The sequence below is a fragment of the Tachyglossus aculeatus genome, chromosome 2 (genome assembly GCF_015852505.1).
Source record: "Tachyglossus aculeatus isolate mTacAcu1 chromosome 2, mTacAcu1.pri, whole genome shotgun sequence".
In the NCBI taxonomy this organism is placed as follows: domain Eukaryota; kingdom Metazoa; phylum Chordata; class Mammalia; order Monotremata; family Tachyglossidae; genus Tachyglossus; species Tachyglossus aculeatus.
This window is the reverse complement of record NC_052067.1, coordinates 43,297,107-43,320,185: the sequence shown is the minus strand read 5'-3', so window position 1 is coordinate 43,320,185 and position 23,079 is coordinate 43,297,107. Positions and strand designations below refer to the sequence as shown.

The 23,079-nt window shown below is 44.8% G+C and overlaps 1 protein-coding gene and 1 non-coding gene across 2 annotated transcripts in view; both read right to left on the bottom strand.

Moving 5' to 3' along the window:
• Window positions 1-20,408, bottom strand: part of STAC (SH3 and cysteine rich domain) — a 95,666-nt gene extending 75,258 nt beyond the window's left edge. The window contains exon 1 of the mRNA XM_038772683.1: window positions 20,292-20,408. Coding sequence (XP_038628611.1) covers window positions 20,292-20,408 — 117 coding nt within the window. The remainder of the gene's footprint in view (window positions 1-20,291) is intronic.
• LOC119925127 lies at window positions 2,144-2,281 on the bottom strand. The gene has a single exon (XR_005449795.1). It is a non-coding gene; the product is annotated as a small nucleolar RNA SNORA7 (small nucleolar RNA).
• Window positions 20,409-23,079: the final 2,671 nt, after the last annotated feature.

Below are 23,079 nucleotides of genomic sequence, written 5' to 3'. Positions count from 1 at the left end.
ATCAGGTTGGACACAGTCCCTGTCCCACTTAGAGCTCACAGTCTAAGTAATACAATACAATAGAGTTGCTAGACATTGCCTACAATGTCTAGATTCAATGAGCCTCTCTCAAGACACACGTTCCCAGGAAAAACAAACTGGAAAGGTAGAGAAAGGAGACACAGAATACACTGCTACTCTCTAACCCTCTGACTGGTTTCTCTTTGACCCAGTTTGATTTCTTTCAGACCCTGGGGATATAGGAACAGACGCATTTCCATGTCTGAGCTAAATTGTTCAGAGATGTATTTATTATTATTATACCAAAGAGGATCCTCCAAGAATCTTCCAGTCCAAGAATGGACTTCCTCCCATGCTTAGTGGGAAGAATACAGGCCTGGAAGTCAGAGGAACTGGATTCTAATCACGCTCCTCCACTTACCTGCTGTGTGACCTTGGGAAGGCCACTTAACTTCTCTCTGCCTCAGTTTCCTCATCTGCAAATTGGGTATTAAAGCCCCATCTCCCTTTCCTCTTAGACTGTGAGTCCCATATTGGACAGGGACTGTGTCCTAGCTGCTTACATTGTTAAGCAAGAGACAGAAGACAGGAGGCAGTGAGGTCAGTGAGGAGGTTGATGGGATGTGATAAGTGCTTGAACCAGTGGAGCAGGACACTCAGCATCGGCCCCGCCAATCCACACTTAGCACAATCACAATCTTCCTCCCCAATCTTCCCCAACCACCCCCCCCCAACCATGACCACCATCACCAGATCATCATCCCTAAGCCAAATTTCTTGCGCACCCCTTGGTGAACACATCACTTTTAAGCCCCCTCATCTTTGTGGCTTTAAATCATCAGAATGTCCTTCCCTTCAAGAGCCGAGAAACATTCCCCAGACTTATCAACCCTTCCCAGCCCCGCAGAGGATCTAGTAACAGGCATTCTAGATCTGCATTCACCTGACTTCTCTACAGAGATCAAAAATGGAGTCTAGATCCCTTCTTTTGATTGAGGTTTAGGGAGCAGGACTAGAGATGGCCAGCTGGAATTGAACAAATTCCCTTAATCCTCATGATTCCTCTTCCTGAGCTTACAAGTTCAAGCTGTTGATGCGAAGGGTATCTTCTTGAAAGTTCACCAACTCTGTGGCTCAGAGGAAAGAGCACAGGCTTGGGAGTCACAGGTCATGGGTTCTAATCCTGGCCCCGCCATTTGTCAGCTGTGTGACTTTGGGCGAGTCACTTAACTTCTCTGTGCCTCAGTTCCCTCATCTGGAAAATGGGGAATAAGACTGTGAGCCCCATGTGGGACAACCTGATTACCTTGCCCTCCAGCACTTAGAACAGTGCTTGGCACATAGTAAGCGCTTAACAAATGCCAACATCATCATTATTATTATATAGAACTCTCCAAAGTGCTTAGCACAGTGCTCTTCACAAAGTAAGCATTTAATAAATACAATTGATTACATGGTTTGCTGGGGAAGGAGTCATGCACACCGACCTCTATTATGAGGATGTTTTGGCCTGACCGTTTGGGGATACGCTTCATAAAGCATCACTAATGAGCATTAGAAAATCAAAGTAGCATTGACTTGTCTAGCTCTTCACTCCTGTTGTGCCAAACAGCCCTTTCAAAAGTTCTCAGTCTTATCTCTGAGCAAGAGGGTCTGTATGTTGCCTAATGGAAAGTGGCAGATCACGTCGTTTGCATCTTAATGAAAGAAGGCTAGGTTGCCATCTCCAAAATAATAATGACCGGTAAAATGAGAAAATGCATTTGGATGCTGTTGTAAGGATTCTGTGAAATGAACTGGACTTATATTCTGCAATGAAAGTTTAGGGGATTTATGAGCCGTCCTTGATCATCAGGTGACACCTGTTTCGATCCATTTCCTGCTCACTTTATTTTATCAGGCACCCTGCCAATCAATTCCTTTCTTCTTGTCTTATGCTATCGAATAATTTGCGACCCATAGTGGCTCCATAGACACATCTCTCCCAGAACGCCCCACATCCATCTGCAATCGTGCTGGTAGTTCATCCAAAGAGTTTTCTTGGTAAAACTACAGAAGTGGTTTACCACTGCCTTCTTCCTCACTTGAGTTTCCACCCTTGACTCTCTCACATGCCACTGCTGCCCAGCACAGGTGAGTTTTGACTTGTAGCAGATTTCCTTCCACTCGCTAGCCACTGCCCAAGCTAGGAATGGAATGGCTAGCCCCCTGCTTGACTCTCCCTCTCATAGCTGAGACAGGTAGAGTACTGGAAACTCTCTGGATGTGATCCTGAGAGGACTCCCTTCTTCAGATCTCCAATCATTTTTTTTAAATGATATTTGTTAAGCACTTAGAGTGCATCAATCACCGTTCCAAGCACTGGGGTAGATATAAGTTTATCAGTTTGGATACTGTCCCTGTCCCACATGAGGTTTGCAATCTAAGCAAGAGGGTGATCAGGTATTGAATTTCCACTTTACGGTTCCATTCTCTCATTCCCATCCACTTTGACACACTTTCTTTACAAAGGAAGTATCCTGGATAGGATATTTGAATATTGGGAACTCTATTTATTGCTTTAGAAAGAGAAGGAAGGGAAAAGATGGAACAGAGAAGAAAGGGAGAAGTGAAGGAGGGCCTGGTAGACACATCAATGAATCAATTCAATGGTCTAGACTAAACTCGCTGTGGCGAGGGAATGTGCCTGTTTATTGTTATGTTGTACTCTCCCAAATGCTTAGTACGGTGCTAGTGCTCAATAAATGCAACTGAATGAATGACATTTTTACTGAGTGCTTACTGCATGTGCAAACCATTGTACTAAGCACTTGGGAGAGTAGAATACAACAGAGTTGGTAGACTTAATCCTTGCCCTTAAGGAGTTTATAGTCTAGTGGGGGAGAAAGACAATTAAATAAATCACAGAAGGACCAGCAGAGTATAGAGATATTTAAACATATCTAGACTCTGGACTGTTAGCTTGCTGTGGACAGGGAAAGTGTCTGTTTATTGTTTTACTGTATTCTCCCAAGCGCTTAGTCCTGTGATCTGCACATAGGAAGTACTCAATAAATATGATAGAATGAATTCAGAAATGAAACCTTGTATGTATGGATAGGAAGCTGAGAATGCATGGAAAGAAGAAAGGAGAAAGAATGCAGGAAAATCCCTTCAATCAATCAATCAGTACTTATTGAGCACTTACTTCATGCAAAGCACTATACCAAGGGCTAGACTGAAAGCACCTTGTGGACAGGGGTCTGGCTTGTCAACTCTATTGCCTTCTCCCAAGCACTTAGTACAATATCAATTGATCAAACACATTCATTGAGCACTTACACTATGCAGAACACTGTTCTAAGCTCTTGGAAGAGTACAGAGTTGGCAGACATATTCCCTGCCCACAAGGATCTTACAGTCTAGACTGTAGTCTACATTCTAGTACTCAATAAAAACTATTGATGGATACAGTGGGAGAACACAATAGAGTAGGCAAACATGATCTCTGCCTACAAGGAGCTCAGAATCTAGTATGGGAAACAGTCATTCAAATTGTCTCTGTTGCAAAATTTGTACTTTCTAAGCACTTAGTACAGTGCTCTGCACAGTAAGCACTCAATAAATGCAATTGAATGAATAAAGGAAGCAATGGAGTACAAGAACGTAGTCAACATTTCCACTCCTACAGGTGCCGTTTATCCTGCCAGCCTTTTGCACCCTGTTTTCTTTTCTGATGCACAGTAAGGCATATCACCAAATTACTTTCCTTCTTAATGGTCTCCCAGAAAGAGACACTAAGCCCCCAGGGGCCTTTCCGTCCTTCATTACAAGGAACCTTTAAGATAAACTACAATTCCACAGATGACACCAGCCATGGAAATCAATGCCCAGGTTCCTACAGGCAAGAAAAGTCTTCCCTCGCTGGTTCACTGGAGTTGGAAAAGACAGAATCAAAACACTGACTTCACTAGACACTGCCAGATCAGTGTCCACCTTCTTTAGCTTTCCCATCTTCCATTTTCTTCTGCTTCAGCTTCTTATCTGCTGGACAATTTCTCTCCCTCCTTTTAAGGCCTAATTAAAAGCACATCGCCTCTACAGCTTAGCCTAGTGGCTAGAGCCTGGGTCTGGGAGTTGGAAGGCTCTGGGTTCTAATCCTGGCTCTGCCACTCGTCTTCTGCGTGACACTGGTCAAATTACTTCTCGGTGACTCAGTTCCCTCATCTATAAAATGAGGTTTAAGAATGTAAACCTCATGCGGGACAGGGAATGTGTCCAACCTGATCAGCTTGTATTTACTCCAGTGCTTAGTAAAGTGCCCGGAACACAATAAGTGCTTAACAAATACCCCCCAAAAAGGCCTTCCCCAACTAAGCCCTAATTTCCTCTTCTCCCATTCCCTTCTGTGTCACCCTTGGATTATGATTTGCACCCTTTATTTACCCACCCCTCAGCCCCACAGCACTTATGCACATATCCATAATTTATTTAAATCAAGCTAATTGTGTAAGCTCATTATGTGTAAGCTCTTTGAGGACAGGGAACATGCCTATCAACTTTGTTTTGTTATATACTCTCTCAAGGGCTTAGTACAGTGCTCAGCACACAGTAAGCCCTCAATAAATATGATTGATTGACTTCAGCTCGATAACTTAGAATTTCTGACTTAGAAAGCACTTTGGATGAGGATTAGCAGAGTAGGCAGGACAAGCTTTGTGGTAGATCAGTCAATCAATGCTATTTTAACTGAGGGCTTCCCGTATGTAGAATATTGTATGAGGTGCTTATGGGTGTGGGGCTAAGAACTGTGATAAGTGTTTAAAACAGTGTTTTGCACACTGTCAGTGCTCAATAAATACCACTGACTAGCAGAGGACAATAGAGTTGGTAGTCACAATCCTTGCCGGTAGTTTAGGGTTATTGTTTCTGTCTGGCCTCAGATGGAAAGCTATGAGGTTGTAGGAGGGAGGATCTGTTGTCTAATCCACAAGACATAATTCCCCTGACTTACATCATTTTCTGGGCAAAGGACACTTGTTCACACTCTTCTCTTCCTCCACAGAATGGATTTTGTTTTCATGCATAAAAGACTCTTAAAAATGTCTGCAATCAAGAAGGTGGCTACTGGCAATACTGGCTCCTGGAATGAAAACAGGAAGCCAATTTACGACTTCAAGAGGCAAAACCAACTCATTTCTGAAGCTTGGATATAACTATTCTGCAGCTAGCTTAGATGTGAAAAAGGGCATTTAGCCAAGAGTCGAAATGAAAATATTATGATCGAATCACCCAAAGCCTGAAATGGGTATTAGTGCTTCAGACTTTTTATCTTGCTTGGCGTCAGCTTCAGAAACTGTGGAAAGTTTGATCTACACAGGATGTAGATGAAAATGAGGTGCCTCAATTTTTTTTTCTCCTCCTCCTTCACTGTTGGACGTGAAGTTCATTGCTCATGATCAGTCAATCATTGGTATTTACTGAGCACTTTCTGTGTGCAGAGAAGTTCATTCATCCATTCAATCATATTTATTTAGCACTTACTGTGTGCAGAGCACTGTACTAAGCTTTTGGAAAGTACAATAGAGCAATAAAGAGAGACAATCCTTGTCCACAATGGGCCTACATTCTAGAGTGGGGGGAGACAGGCAGACATCAAAACAAATAAATGGGAATCAATATAAATAAATAGAATTATAGATATATACACATATACATAAGTGTTGTGGGGCAGGAAGAAAGGGGGAAGAGCAATGTGGAAGGGAGGGGGAGCTGAGAAAAGGGGGCTTAATCTGGGAAGGCCTCTTGGAGGAGGTGTGTCTTCATTCATTCAATTGTTTTTATTGAGCACTTACTGTGTGCAGAGCACTGTACTAAGCATTTGGGAAGTACAAGTCGGCAACATGTAGAGATGGTCCCTACCCTACAATGGGCTCATAGTCTAGAAGGGGGAGACAGACAACAAGACAAAACATGTAGACAGGTGTCAAAATTGTCAGAATAAATAGAATTATAGCTATATGCACATCATTAATAAAATAGAGTAGTAAATATGTACCAGTAAAATAAATAGAGTAATGAATTTGTACAAATATATACAAGTGCTGTAGGGTGGGGAAGGAGGTAGGGCCAGTGAGTGATGGGGAGGAGGAGAGGAAAAAGGGGGCTCAATCTTGGAAGTCCTCCAGGTGAGCTCTCAGTAGGGCTTTGAAGGGAGGAAGAGAGCTAATTTGATGGGTGTGTGGAGGGAGGGCATGCCAGGCCAGGGAAAGGACGTGGGCCGGGTGTTGACGGCAGGACAGGTGAGAACGAGGCACAATGAGGAGGTTAGCATCAGAGGAGCAGAGGGTGCGGGCTGGGTTGTAGAAGGAGAGAAGGGAGGTGAGGTAGGAGGGGATGAAGTAATGGAGAGCCTTGAAGCCGAGAGTGAGGAGTTTCTGCTTGATTCGTAGGTTGACAGACAACCACTGGAGATTTTTGAGGAGGGGAGTGACATGCCCAGAGCATTTCTGTACAAAGATAATTCGGGCAGCAGAGTGAAGTATAGACTGAAGCGGGGAGAGACAGGAGGATGGGAGATCAGAGAGGAGACTGATGCAGTCATCCTGTCAGGATTCAGGATAGGATGAGAGATTGAACCAGCAAGGTAGCGGTTTGGATGGAGAGGAAAGGGCGGATCTTGGTGATGTTGTGGAGGGGAGACAGGCAGGTTTTGGTGACAGGTTGGATGTGTGGGGTGAATGAGAGAGCGGAGTCAAGGATAACACCAAGGTTGCGGGCTTGTGAGTGGGGAAGGATGGTAGTACCATCTACAACTTCAGTAGGGTTTTGAAGAAGAGTGATTGGTGGATTTGAAGAGGGAAGCTGTTCCAGGCCAGAGGTAGGACGTGGGCCAGGGGTCGACTGCAGGACTGGTGAGAACGAGGCACAGTGATTAGGTTAGCACCAGAGGAACAAAGTGCACGGGCTGGGAAGTAGAAGTAGCGAAGGGAAGTGAGGTAGGAGGGGGAAAGGTGATGGAGAGCTTTGAAGCCAATAGTGAGGAGTTTTTGTTTGGTACAGAGGTTGATAGGCAACCACTGGAGATTTTTAGAAGGGGGGTGATGTGCCTGGGAGAGTACGGTTCACCAGAGTTGGTAAGGGGATCAGGTGTCATCTATGTTTTGCCAGACAGACAGACCCTCCTGTTGACTTCTCTTTCTGTGGCAGACAGTGCAGTGGCTCTGAGCTGGCAATGAAGCCGACACAGATTCTAGCCAGTCACCTGACATCCGATAAGGGATTAAACAACGCAGCTCTCCCTGACTGTCAGGATGGCATTGGGGAGAATGACATATGGTGCTTAGTACAGTGCCTGATGCATAGTAAGCGCTTAACAAATACCACAGTTATATGGGTAGGGAAGAGCAGTTTGAGCCCTGTCACATCAATCGATGGATGCGGGGTGCTGGTTATCCATGTTCATTCATTTGATTGTATTTATTGAGCGCTTACAGTACAGTGTATTAAGTGCTTGGGGGAGTACAATACAACAATAAACAGACACATTCCCTGCCCACAACGAGTTTCCAGCATACAGGAGGAGACAGACATTAATATAAATTTGATATAATAATAATAATTATTATGGTATTTATTAAGTGTTTATTATGTGCAAGGCACTGTTCTAAGTGCTGGGGAGATACAAGGTGATCAGGTTGTCCCATGTGGGGTTCACAATCTTAATCCCCATTTTACAGATGAGGTAACTGAGGCACAGAGAAGTTAAGTGACTTGCCCAAAGTCACACAGCCAGTAAGTGGTGGAGCGGGGATTAGAAATCATGACCTCTGACTCCCAAACTCATGCCCTTTCCACTGAGCTAAGTGCTGTGGGTCTGGGGCGAGGGATGAATAAAGGGAGCAAGTCAGGGTGATGCAGAAGGGAGAAGGAGAAGAAGAAAGGAGGGTTTAGTCAGGAAAGGCCTCTCGGAGGAGATTTGCCTTCGGTAAGGCTTTGAAGTGGGAGAGAGTAATTATCTGTTGGTAATATGGTAACCCCTGTTATGAACATTGAGTCGGTAACCCTGCGTATCTACTCAAGCCTCTCATTAATACCAAAAGAGGGAAGTCTCCCCAGAATCATTTGGTCCTGGGGAGGAAGAAGAGGCCATATGGTGGTTATTAATCAATTTTTAAAAATAGTATTTGTTAAGCACCTTCTATGTGCCAGGCACTGTACTAAGCACTGGGGTCACTACAAGCTAATAAGGTTGGACTCAGTTCATGCCCCACATGGGACACAAAGTCTTTATCCCCAGTTTACAGATAAGGTAACTGAGGCCCAGAGAAGTGAAGTGACTTGCCCCAGGTCACACAGCAGACAAGTGGCAGATCTGGGATTAGAACCCTGGTCCTTCTAACTCCCAGACCTGTGCTGTAGCCACTAGGCCAGGCTGCTTCTCATGTTGTCTTGCCTTGTCTGTGTTCGAAGCACTGTACCAAGCACTGGGGTAGATACAAGATAATGAGTTGGAGTCTCTGTCTTGCACAGGGCTCACAGTCCAAGTGGGAGGAAGAACAGGCCATGTTACACATGAGGAAACTGAGGCCCAAAGGAGCTAAATGACTCATCTAAGGTACAACTACTACTACTATAACTACTAATTGCAGTATTTGTTAAGCACTTATTCTGGTGTATAAGCACTGGTGTAGATACAAGCTAATCAGTTTCCCTGGAATTTGGAGACTGAGAGCATGGAACAAGCAGCATGGCCTAGTAGAAAGAGCATGGGCTTGGAAATCAGGAGGACCTGCCATAGCTCTGTCTGCTATGTGTGACCTTGGGCAAGTCACTTTACTTCTCTGTGCCTCAGTTACTTCATCTGTAAAATGAGGATTAAGGTGTGAGCCCCACGTGGGACAGGAATTGTGTGAAACATGAGTAGCTTGTATCTATCCCAGCACTTAGTAAATGTCTGGTACACAAATAAGTGCTTAACAAATACCCCAAGTGTTTAGTACAGTGCTCTGCACACGGTAAGCGCTCAATAAATAAGATTGAATGAAAGAATGATTTTTTTTAAAAACCCACTAAAAATATCAAAAAAAAATCTGGGTTCCAGCCCGTCCTCAAGTAGTTCACAATCTAGTGACGGAGACTAACAGTGAAGAAAATTAGAGAAGCAGCATGGCCTAGTGGATAGGTTGTTTTCTTGTTATTATTTTTTGGTTTTGTTCTGTTTTTAATGGTAGTAGGCACAGTTTCCCCGCTTGCCTCATTTCCCATACATGCAATCAGACACTTTCAATGATCCTCTGAAAAAGGGGTTTAAATTGATTACATTCCGGACAAAAGGTTGGGCTTGGAGGGTGGGACTCTCCCAGCCACTGTGTGGAAAAAACAGAATTTACCACAACACTACCATTGTTATTATCCCTGTTTTTCACACATCTCCCCATGCTAATTCCCCTCTAGGGAGTCACTTAGGGACTTGAATCCCTGCCCCCTAAGCACACAGTCTATCACCCCATATCTTTATGCTTGTTTATTCCCTCTCTCTGTAATTTTTTATGGTGTCTGTCAAGTGCTTACTCTTTGACAAGCACTGTACTTAAACGCTGGGGGAGATGCAAGCTAATCAGGTTGAACACAGTCCCTGTCCCACACTCTTAATCCCCATTTTTCAGAGGCAGTAACTGAGGCCCAGAGAAGTTAAGTGACTTGCCCAAGGTCATACAGCAGATAAGTGGTTTAACGGGGATTAAAAGCCAAGTCCTTTAGACTCCCAAGCCCATGCTCTATCCACTAGGCCACACTGCTTCTCTAATTTTCTTCACTGTCTGTCTCCCTCACTAGATTGTAAGCTACTAGTGGACAATGGATTAGGTGCTACTAACCCTATTGTACCCTTCCAAGGGCTCAGTACAGTGCTCTGCATAGGGTAAGTGGGCTATACATATCACAGATTGATTCAAACTGAGTCCAACTTGACCTTTCGGGAGAGCTATAATTCCTTTCAGATTTCCAGTCTGAAAGGTAAAATGTAGACTATCAATTCTGCTGGAAGAGTGCATCTGCTGAAACTATTATTTTCTGCCCAGGTGCCAACATCTTGCGGTTTAAAATGAGGCCAGACCCTAGACAAAGATAAATGTTGTTTTCTTCACATACATCAAACAGCCTCCTCACCATTTTCAGGTAATTCCTGAGGGAAAGAGACGCAACTAGGACCTTTGACCTAGCTGCTGCTTTGTTTGTGGTTGGGGCAATCACCACACTTTCACATTCCTCAATCAACCAATCAGTCATATGAGAAGCAATTGTAATGAGAAGCAGTGAGAGTCAAAGTCCCCCGACTAGACTGTAAACTGCTTAAAGGCAGGGATCACATCTACCAGCTCTTTATATTGTACTCTCTTAAGCGCTTAGTTCAGTGCTCTGCCCACAGTAAATGCTCAATTAATACTATTCACTGATTGATAAAAAGGGAGGCAGAGTGTTCTAGTGGAGGGAGGACAGGTCTAGGAGTCAAGAATCTGTGTTCCAGTCCCAAAGCTACCACTGTCCTGCTAGGTGACCTCTGGCAAAACACTAATCTCTCTGAGCTTCAGTTGCCTATCTGTAAAATGGGAATAATAATGTCTGCTTCTGCTTACCTCCCCAGGATGTTGTGAGGATAAAATGAGATATGAAAGCTCTTTGGTAAAATGAAAGTGCTAACCAAATTCAAGGTGCCATTGTTATTATTATTACTACCAATAATAATAATATTATTGCTACTACTGCTACTATTAGTCATAATGATAAAATGCTCTTTAGCCAGCCTGATGTTATGACTCTAGGTCCTCTGCTAATAAAGGATTCTCCATCAGAAAAGTCTGAAGCTAAACCCAAGCTGAAATTAAAAATTTCCCACATTTTAAGGGAAGGCACAACCATCATTTGCTAAACATGATACTCCCAGGCCCTGGCTATTCTGCTGCTTTTAGGTTTCACTTACTAGGTTGCCTGGAGTCACCATTCTCTAGTCAGGCAGTAGGAAGATGTCTTATTTTGGGGTCAAGTGTTATCTGCTAAAAGGCTTCTCTTCCAAAGAGCCTCCAGAATGATGTCATTTAACAACGGCCCCTTCACCCCAGGTCACATTACAGCTCAGCAGCTGGAAGGAAATCAACAGCCATCCAGCCTGTCAAGATTTTTTTAACGATATTTGTTAAATGCTTACTATGTGCTAGGCACTGTTCGAAGTGCTGAGGTAGGTAGATTCAGGCTAATCAGATTGGACACTGTCCCTGTCCCACATGGGGCTCATGCTCTTAATCCCCAATTTTACAGATGAGGGAACTGAGTCCCAGAGGGGTAAAGTGACTTGCCCAAATTCTCACAGCAGACAAGTGGCGGAAATGGGATTAGAACCCAGGTCCTTCTGACTCCTAGGCCTGTGGTCTGTCCAATAGGCCATGCAGTTCCTCTGCAGGTCTCAATTAGACATTCCAATTGGAGACTGGAATCCTGGCTCTCCTGTTGTCCCCATTGATGACAGGGCATTTCAAATCACTGGGAGGGATTTGCGCCTGAATGGTCAAATTGGTGGAATTTGTCCCAGAGAGATTATCCCAGGCTCTAGGGATATAGGTGGGAGTCCCACAGTCCCACTTCCTTTTGTCTTCCTCCATAACACTGCGTTAATTCTATCCTTCTCAGTGCATCACAATCTCATCTATCTCACCACCGACCTCTCATGTGCTGCCACTGGCCTGAAACGCCCTCCCTCTTCATATCTGACAGACATTTACTCTCCCTCCCTTCAAAGCCTTATTGAAGACACATCTCCTCCAAGAGGCCTTCCCTGACTAAGGCCTCCTTTCCTCTCCTCCCACTCCCTTCCGCGTCCCCCTGACTTACTCCATTTATTCTCCCCTCTGTTAGCCCCACAACATTTATGTACACATCCATAATTTGTTCATTTATATTAATGTTTGTCTTCCGCTCATTGTGGGTGGGGAATATGTCTGTTTATTGTTCTGTTGTCCTCTCCCAACTGCTTAGCACAGTGTTTTGTTCTGTTGTCCTCTCCCAAGTGCTTAGCACAGTGTTTTGCACACAATAAGCGCTCAATAAATACGATTGACTAATTTACTGACTGTCAGTTCTTCCAGTGATTCAGATAGGCTTCAGTCTTTATGGGTTTTTCTTTTTTTGTCCTAAATTATTTGTGCCCTCCCTCAATGCCCACAATCTGACCAACCAATCAATTGATAGATGGATTATATTGATTGAGCGCTTACTCTGTGCATAGCACTGTACTAAAGCTTGGGAGAGTCTGATAGACTACCCCCAGTGTGAAAGGGCCCTGGAGGGGTTTCAGAGACCAGTTCAAACAAAGCCCCGTGGTGGTTATCTAAGGCAGATGGGAGAGGAGCGTTCAGGCAATGTCTCACCCCAATGTCTCACCCCCAGCACGGCTTCCTTCGGGTTTCGGTTCCGGCAGTCCCCTCGCAGAAAGCAGAATGGTTTCACTGTGGCTCTCGGAGGTCTGAACACAAATGACGTAACTGAGTGAAATATACCCAAGGGAAACACGCTCTCTACCCAACAGAGGTTAATGTGATTTAGAAAAGGAGCAGTAAATTCCACCTTCCCAAGGGCTGGACTTCAGTGGCCCAGTCGGACATATGGTCAACAAGGGAAACTTCAGTCTATCAGTGGTATTTATTGAGTGCTTTCTGTGTCCAAGGCACTGTACTCAGCACTTGGGAGAGTGCAATACAACAGAACTGGTAGACAAGATCCCTGACAACGTGGAATGTGGCCTACTGGGAATTAGAGGAGCCTTGGAGTCAGAGGACCTGAGTTCTGATTCTGGCTCTGCCACTGGCTGCTGTGTGACATTGGGAAAGCCACTTCACTTCTTGGTGCCTCAGTTCCCTCATCTGCAAAATGGGGATTCATACCTGTCTCCTTCCTAGACTGTGAGCCCCATGTAGGACCTGATAATCTCGTATTTACCCCATGCTTGGCTGCCATGACTGTCACAGAGTAAGCACTTAATAAATCCAACAATCGTTATTGTTATTACTGACAGTTTTTTATGGTATTTGTAAGGCTCTTACTGTGTGCCAGATGCTGTACTATGCATTGGGGTAGATACGAGTTAATCCGGTTGGACACAGTCCGTGTCTCACGTGGGGTTCACAGTCTTAATCACCATTTTACAGATAACTGGGGCACAGAGAAGTGAAATGACTTGCCTAAGGTCACACACAGCAGACAAGTGGAGAAACCGAAATTAGAACTAGGTTCTTCTGACTCCAGGTCCAGGGTCTATCCACTAGACTACGCTACTTCCGAAGTTCACATGCTTGGGGAAAAACAACAAAGAGCAAGCTTATGAGGAAAGGGACAGAGAGGAGGGAGAGACAGAGAGAAAGAAAGGCAGAGACAGAAAGAGAAAAAAGGGGCTGTTAGAAGAAAACTAATTAGGGTTAGGATTAGTTTTAGGGAATGTTATTGTGAGACTAGAGACTCAAAGTTGGGTCTCCTTTGTGTTGCTACATCTGTCTCCTGACAGCTCCACCACTTGATATTCACCCCACCCTCAGCCCCACAGCACTTACGTACATAGCTATAATTTACTGATTGATTTTAATGTCTATGTTCCCCTCTAGACTCTGGTCCCTTTGAAAAGCAGCATGGCCTAGTGGAAATGGCACAGACCTGGCAGTTGAGGCCCTGGCTTCTAATTCCAGCTCTGCCAGTTCTTGTCGTGTGACCTAGGGCAAGTCACTTAACTTCTCGGTGCCTCAGTTTCCTCAACTGTAAAGTGGTGATTTAATTCTTGTTCCTTCTCCTACTTAGACTGTGTCTCCATGTGGGACAAGGGCGGAGTCCAATCTAACTTGTAACTAACAGTGTTTAACACACAAAAAGCACTTAACATATATCATAATAATGATACTAATGACAAGAACTGTACTCTCCTAAGTGTTTAGTTCAGAGCTCTGCACAGAGCAAGTGCTCAATAAATACTATTGATTGATTGAAGTATAGCAAGTCACAGTTGCTATTCCTCCAGACTGTAAACTCGTTATGGGCAGGGAATGTGTCTACCAATTTTGTTGTCTTGTACTCTCCCAAGGACTTAGTACAGTGCTCTGCACATAGCACTACTGATTGATTAACTGATTTATTGATTGAGTAAATGTTGATAAGAGTAGCTCCTGGCAATCATCCCCTCCCCCAACCCCCAGAGTTCAGGATCTTTTCCATCTAGAGCTTGGTTTAAGAGACCCCACCCCCCACCCCATTTCTTGTTTTATGGCATTTGTTAAATGCTTTCTGTGTGCCAGGCACTGTCCTAAGCACTGAGGTAGATATAAGCTAATCAAGTAAGACCCAGTCCCCATCCCACATGGGGTTCACAGTCTTAATCCTCATTTTACAGATGAGGTAACTGAGGCATAGAGAGGTGAAGAGACATACCCAAGGTCACACAGCTGACAAGTGGTGGAGCCGGGATTAGAACCCAGGTCCTTCTGATTCCCAGGCCCATGCTCTATCCACTAGGTCATGCTGTTTCTCTGCTCTTTCCTTGGACTGTGAGCCCGTTGTTGGGTAGGGATTGTCTCTATCTGTTGCCAAATTGAACTTCCTAAGTGCTTAGAACAGTGCTCTGCACATGGTAAGCGCTGAATAAATATGAATGAATGAATGAATGAATGAAATCAAAGCTGGACTGGGATTGTCAGCAGTCTTCACTGATGTTTGAAGGGCCTGCTTCATAGGAGTTAAACAGTAAAGCTTGTTATGGGCAGGGAACATGTCTTCTAATTCTGTTGTATCGTACTCCCCCAAGGGCTTAGTACAGGGCTCTGCACATAGCGAGCATTCAATAAATACCATTGATGGAATAAGTGAAAAAAATACGATCAAGTGGGTCATCCCACTGACTTCTTTGGTCATTGTGGTTGATGATCACCTGATGAAGTGTACCACTTCCTCCCACCCCCATTTCAGATGCCTCCGTCCCCTTCACCCAACCAAAGCATCCTTCCTTCCCCTTCTTTGGGATGACAGATGGAAATGAGAGGAACCAGAAGAAGAAGTAGATGGACAAACAGTCTCATGAGAAAAAAGAGACAAATTGCACAATATCTGCAATGATGTTCTGATAATAATGGTTTCTGTTTAGGCTTGACATTCCCAAATAGCTGTAGTAGGAGCCCAGAGAAGCAGTGTGGTCTAGTGGAAAGAGCACAGGCCTAGACATCAGGGGCCTGGGTTCTAATCCCAACTCTACCAATTGGTCAAGACACTTAACTTCTCTGGGCCTCAGTTTCCTCAGTGGTTAGCTGGAGATTCAATACCTTTTCCCCTTAGTAGATTCATCATTCTTCGACTTAGACTGTGAGCCCCATGTGGGACAGGGACCGTGTCCAACCTGATCAACTTGCTATCTACCCCAGCTTTTACAACAGTGCTAGACCCGCAGTAATCACTTAACAAATATCATAATAATTAATAATAAAAGCCCAGATAGCTCTGTCTTCAAAGATATCAAGAGTCAAAATGATCTCTCTGGTTGATCTTGGTCCCTGCTACCCCAGCTTCACATATGCCAGCAAACAGGAATGAGTCTCCCTTCTTCAGAATTCCCTGAGGCCAGAAGGAGAGCTTTGGGGTACAATGTCCGGATGCCATTTCCTAGTTCTTAGACTGGTCAGCCCCGGGATAATAACAATAACAATAATGACAATAATAATAATAATAATAATAATAATGATGGTACTCGTTAGGAGCTTACTATGTGCCAAGCACTGATCTAAGAGCCAGTGTGCAGAGTCAATCAGATTGGACACAGTCCCTGTCCCTCATGGGGCTCACATTTTACAGATGTGGGAACTGAGGCACAGAGAAGTGAAATGACTGCACCAAGGTCACACAGCAGACATGTGGTAGAGGCAGGATTAGAACCCAGGTTCTTCTGACTCCCAGGAACATACTCTAGTCATTAAACCATGCTGTATCTCCATGCATGCCATGGGTTGTGTGCCCCAAAGAGTAGGAAGAGCACTTAGGGTGTTAAAAGCTGATAACCAGTCTGACTTAGATCCATCAAGATCCATCAATGGTATTTATTGAGTGCTTACTGCATGTAGAACACTGTCCTAAGTGGTTGGGAGAGTACAGTATGATGATATAACAGATACATTCCCTCCCCGCACTGAGCTTATAGCATAGAGAGGGAGACAGACATTAATATGGATAAATAATTTACAGATATGTACATAGCTGGTATGGGGCTGAAAGTGGGGAGAATAGCAAATGCCCAAAGGGCAGCGATCTAAGTGCAGGGATGATGTAGAGGGAGTTGTGAAAAAGAGGTCTTAGTAGGGTAAAGACCTCTTGGAGGAGATGGAAACTTAATTAAGGCTTTGAAGGTGGGGAGAGTGGTGGTCCGTCACAAATGGAGGCGGAGACAGTTCCAGGCTAGAGGGAAGATGTGGGTCAGGTGTTAGATCTGGATCTTATTTAATAATGATCAATAATAATAATTGTTATTTCCCCAGTGCTGGAGTAGGAGCAAGTTAATCAGACACATTAATCATCCACATGGGGCTTTTAGATGGGGTCTTCTAGCTCATCCCCATTTTATACTTGTGGAAACTGAGGCACAGAGTGGTGAAGTAACTACATTTTATAAGACAGTTGTAAAGCTGGGACTAGAGCCCAATTGATCTAACTCTCCCCGTTCCCACGCACCCCCCTAAAAAGAAAAAAAACCCTCAAAATTAATCATCTGAGTTCCCAGAAAAAAAGTTTATGGTAAGATAGAATTCTAGCCATGACCGACCTGACTTTTCAACCACAAGTGGAATTTCAGTTGGACTGATTTCCATCTCTGGTGTCTTGAAGAGTTTTGGGTTTGAGATGACTTTGCCTGGAGTTGTTTTGATTTAGTAGATTCATCACCAGGATCAACAAATTAGTAAAATCAAGTCAAATCATCCGAAATTCAAAACACTTGAGGACTCCAGAAATGGAAATAAGTTTGAGTAAAGACCAGTGTCTGTCGAATGCAATGGAAGCTTGGTTGGCACCTTATTTTTGCTTATTTCCGTCTGGTGGGATTTTTTTTCTTTCAGGAAAGTAGGACGAGTCTCTGGTTTGATTTTAATTGTTTCATTTTCATTAATTTGCCATGGAGTCAATCAGTAGTATTTTTTGAGAACTTACTGTGGACAGAGCACTTTACTAAGGGCTCAGGGAGTACAATATTCATTCAGTCAATCGTATTTATTAAGCGCTTACTGTGAACAGAGCACTGTACTAAGTGCTTGGGAGAGTACAATATAACAATAAACAGATACCTCCCCTGCCCACAACGAGCAGAGGTAGAAGATGTCATCCCTGTCCATAAAAGAACTGACAATCTAACACTGAAGAGTCAAAAACTTCTTTGTTTTTTCCTTTAAAAATCAACTTCCTTCAGGCACAAAGAGCAAGGGGCTGAATGGCCCAGTGGGCAAGAGAGTTATGGGAAAGTACAACGATGAGATTTATGGGACTTTCTCCAGAGTTTTCTCCGCCCTAGAGGCAGTGGGCCCCAAAGATACTGGGGCTGGATGACCCCAGTAAACATCGAGTCTTGACTGCCAAACTTGACACACGAGGTGGGCTGCAGGGGGGAGAGAGCTGAAAAAGACTCCGTGCTCTTTCCAAATGCCTAATTCTGCTTCTCTACCTGTTGTGTGTGGGTGCAGTTGATACATTTCCTGCACACGCAAACACATGATGAAAATGACATTATCCTCTAGCGTTGGTGCTAAACCTCATGGCTTCCCTGAGTATTCCTGAAGTTCAGACAGCCTTTTCTGTAGATGCGTTTGGCAGAGCTAAGATTACTTATTATCCCACACACCCAGTTTACGTTGGAGGAGGAAGTTAAGAATGTGGCTTTCCTTCCTGTTCCTTTTCATGTACCTTTAGGGTAGGAGGGTGGATCGGTACAATTTGGGAGCTGGTGGACCATTCAATCAATCAATCAATCAATTGTATTTATTGAGCACTTACTGTGTGTAGAGCACAGTAATAATAAGTGCTTGGAAGTATTAGGATAACACCCTGGACTGTTCATTCTAATAAACCAGGTAGCTGTTTGAGAGATGATTTGAGCTTCTTCCAATGGTCTCATGGTCAAGGATTGGGCATTTAGCAGTAATAATAACCACTGTAGTATTTGTTAGGTGCTTATTATGTGTACTCCCCTTTCAGGGTCACACCTGAAGGGTTTCCAGTATTCTACCAGTCTCAACAACAGGAGGGAAAGTCAAGCAGAGGCATATCCATTTCATTCTTAGTTGGCCAGTGGCTAGTGAGCGGCAGGCACCCTGATACAAGTCAAAACTCCCCTGTGCTGGGCAGTAGCATCACGGTAGAGAGCCGAGGGCAGAGACTCAACTTTACTGCACAGAAGGAGGCAATGGTAAACCACTTCTGTATTTTTACCAAGAAAACTCTCTGGATACACTATCAGAATGATTGCGGATGGTAGCAGGTCATTCTGGGAGTGATGCGTCCATGGAGTCGCTATGGGTCGGAGACGACTTGACAGCATAATACAAGACAAGATATTATGTGTGCTAAATGCCAAGATAGATACAAGATAATCAGATTGAACACAGTCCCTGTCCCTCATGGGGCTCACTGTCTAAGAGGAAGGGAGAACAGGTATCTAATCCTGATTTTACAGATGGGGAAATTAAAGCACAGAGAAGTGAATTGACTTGCCCAGAGTCGCACAGCAGGGAAGTGGCTGAGCTGGGATTAGAACCTAGGTCCTTTGACTCCCAGGGCCATGCCCTTTCCACTAAACTATGCTGCTTCTCCATCCAGGACACTGGATATCTCTTCCCAGCTCCATCTGACTGTGAAGGGGGACTATCAGTGCCTCAGTTTCTCCCTTCTGTGCCCTAAGGCCAACACCACCTCCCCTAGGGGTTGTGGGCACGAGGTACCCTATAGACATACCACAAACTCTTGTATAAAAGCATCCTAATATTGCAATTCCAGGAACAGCCTGCCGCTTGGCCCAGACGCTCATTTTCAGAGTGATAATTTCCAAACATTTGTCTGGCTCCCTGAGAGAATGAGAGAGAGCACTTAAAAGGCAAGCATCTCAGTCTAGGGGATAGAGCACGATCTGGAAGTCAGAAGGATTTGAGTTCTAATCCTCACTCCTTCATTTATCTGCTGTGTGACCATGTGCAAGTCACATCCCTTCTCCGGGTCTCAGTCACCTCATCTGAAAAATAGGGATTAAGACTGTGAGCCCTGTGTGGGACAAGAACTGTTTCTAACCTGATTAGCTTGTATCTATCCTAGTGTTTAGCCCAGTGCCTGGAACACAGTAAGCACTTAACAAATGCCATAAAAAAACCACACAGGCAACCAAAAAGCATCAGCCTGGAGATGATGAAGGGCTGTAAATTTCAGCTCACTGCTTGGCTACTTAACTTCAGCACGGCCCTGAGAAACTTTCTCTATCTCTGCTCCCTCTAAGCAAACTACCCTCCCCTTTCCCCAACCCAGTAGTTCCCTGACACAAATAACACTTGGAATCAGGGCTCTGAAGAACACACACGGTAAAGGAAAGAATTATTTTTATCCTGAAATACCTTCAGCTCTCCCCCCTCAACTTTCCTCCTTGGTCACATTAGGAGAACACCCTGGAAACATCAGGTCTGAAAAGAATTCGTTCACCCTAGAATACTTTTTCAGGCAAGGTAGGTGAAAGTTTTTGAGGCGTTCTTGGAATTCCTGGGTGAGGGTTGGATTTTAAAACTTTTCTGCCTGGCGCTCTGTAGTAAGTGCTCAGCATGTACTAGCAGTGGTTATTATCATGACTGGGGTGAAAAAAGGAAGAAGTCACAAATGTTTTGTGTGGCTCAGGGAAATCGAGAGAAGCTGTCTTTGCCCTGAAGCACCTGAAAACATTTCCTTTAGCAAGAAAGCCTTCACCCCCAACTCTGGCCACCCCAACCCCTTCCACGACAAAGAAATGCAGCCAGGGGCTGGCAGGCTGCTGGATAATCATAATTGTAATAATTGTTGTATTCATTAAGCGCTTACTATGTACCAGGCACTGTACTAATCACTGGGGTAAATGCAAGGTAATCCCAGTCCCATGTAGGGCTCATGGTCTTAACCCCCATTCTACAGATGAGGTAAGTGAGGGACAGAGAAGTGAAGTGACTTGCCCAAGGTCACACAGAAGACAATTAGTGGATCCAGGATTAGAACCCAGGTCCTTTGGAAAGGAGCAACAATACCTTGGATTCCTGGCCGCTTGATGATGCTGGCGAAGGGGGCTGATCTATAGCCTTCAGTTCACGCTCCTTTTCCACCCCATCCACGCTGCCTCCGGCAGAGCCGCTTGGAGGAATCATCTTGTCACTGGTATGGAATCGTTGGGAGCAGGAAAAGCCTGGGAATTCTCTCCCTCTCCTTTCCCTCCTTCTCTCGCTTTCCTAGTTTCTTTCTCTCTCTCTCTCTCTCACTCTAATCTCCTCGTTCTCTGTCTTCTCCAAGCAGAGTAGTTCTCATCCTCCTTTAGAATCAGGATTTGAGGCTGAAATTCTCCAGTGTTGCCGCGGCTGCTCTCTCCTGACACTGGTCTCTTTGACACGGCCTCCTCCTGTCTCTCTCCCCCCTGCTTCCCCCACACGTCCACCCGCCTCCCTCCCTGGATCCCCTGGGCAATCCCGCCACCGGGAAGAAAGTTATGGATGGCTGGGCTTCTGCTTGGGTCGCCACTTCCCCGGGTGCCACTTTGCTCTGAAGAGGAGGAGGGACAGCCTCAAGTCGTGACTGCCAAGAGCCCGGCTGGCAGAAGGCGAGTGAGCTGAAGTAGAGAGCAGGAGAACTGCTCTCTCTCTTTCTCTCTCTCTCTCTCTCTTTCTCTCTCTTTTCTTTAACACACACACACACAGCACTGGGGGAGGAGTTGAATTTCCTAATCCTTGAATGGCTCTAACAGAAGCATGTGTTGTCATAGTAGTGAGTGAAGGTAGTACAGACATGCACACACACAAATACATACACACATCTGGGCACAGATGCGCGCCCATGCATGCACACACAGATGCAAGCATCTGTACATCATCATCATCATCAATCGTATTTATTGAGCGCTTACTATGTGCAGAGGACTGTACTAAGCGCTTGGGAAGTACAAATTGGCAATACACAGAGACAGTCCCTACCCAACAGTGGGCTCACAGTCTAAAAGGGGGAGACAGAGAACAAAACCAAACATACTAACAAAATAAAATAAATAGAATAGATATGTACAAATAAAATAAATAAATAAATAAATAAATAAATAGAGTTAAAAAATATGTACAAACATATATACATATATGCAGGTGCTATGGGGAGGGGAAGGAGGTAAGATGGGGGGGATGGAGAGGGGGATGATGTGTGTGTACACACACACATGCACACCTACACACCTGTACATGCCTGCACATAAACACACAGCACTGGGGGAGGAATTGCATTTCCTAGATCTTGAATGTTTGCCAGAGAAACATGCGCTATCACAGTGGTGAGTGAAGAAGGTAAGGTACATGCACAAACAAGCCCACACATGCACATATACAAACGCATACACACATCTGTGCACACATGTGCACCCACATGCATCTGCAAAAATACACACATGCGCACACATGTAGAGAAGCAGCATGGTGCAGTGGAGAGAGCACGGTCCTGTGAATCGTTCCCACTTTGCTGTGGGATTGTGGGCAAGTCACTTCACTGCTCTGGGCCTCAGTTCCCTCATCTGTAAAATGGGGACTGAGACTGTGAGCCCTACGTGGGACAGGGACTGTGTCCAACCTGATTTGTTTGTATTCACCCCAGTGCTTAGTACAGTGCCTGGCACACAGTAAGCGCTTAACAAACGCCGTAATTATTATTATGTATGCACGCGTACACACACACACACACACAATGTTGGACCCCTGTACTTGGGCTGAGAGCTGTTCCAGAGGGAATCCAATCAAGATTTTCTTTGAAACTCACTGTTTCAGAAAGGACTCTATTGCCTGTAGGGAACGAGGACCCTTTCGCAAGACATATTAAAGGCCACATGTGGATCTGTCTCTCTGTTCTTCCTGGGCTTGCTTACTATGTGCCAGGCACTGTTCTAAGAACTGGGGTGGGTACAAGCAAATTGGGTTGGGCACAGTCCCTGTCCCATAGGGGGCTCACAGTCTTAATCCCCATTTGTTAGATGAAGGGACTGAGGCATAGAGAAGTGAAGTGACTTGCCCAAGGTCACACCGAAGATAGATGGTGGAGGCTGGATTAGAACTCAGGCCCGCTGACTCCCGGATTCCGGATCTTTCCAATGGGAGCCAACCAACTTTTACTCTCCCTTCCTGTCTGACTCCTCTAATTAATCCCCATTTTACAGATGAGGCAACTGAGGGATGGAGAAGTGAAGTGATCTGCCCAAGGTCACACGGCAGAAGAGTTGCAGAGCTGGAATCAGAACCCGGGTTCTTCTGACTCCCAAGCCTGTGCTCTATCCACTAGGCCATACTGCTCTTCTGTCTGCTGTGTGACCTCAGGTAAGTCACTTCGCTTTTCTCTGCCTCAGTTCCCTCATCTGTAGAATGCTGATGAAGTCTGGAAGCCCCATGTGGGGCTTAGACTGTGTTCAACATGATGATCATGTGTCTATCTCAGTGCTGAGTACAGTGTCTGGTACCTAGTAAGTGTTTAACAATGCCATAAAAAGGAGGAACGATTGAAAGGAGAAAGGACAAGGGACGCGAGAAGAGTAACGTTGGATGGAAGTGAATAAAAATAAGGAAGAGGCTCAGAAAAAGCAGAGGAAAGAAGGAGAATCCTAATTGAAACTGGTGTTTCTGAGCCCCAGTTATAAGGAGGAAGACAAAGACTAACGCAGTAAACCTGGGAGACCCATCTTCCACGAACTTCCTTCCTTGCTGTGTCCCTTCACCGGTCCTTCTCCTTGAACGTCCCAAACTACTCTTGCTCCATATCTCTATCTATTATATGAAATATCACATTATTATTCTTGGGCCT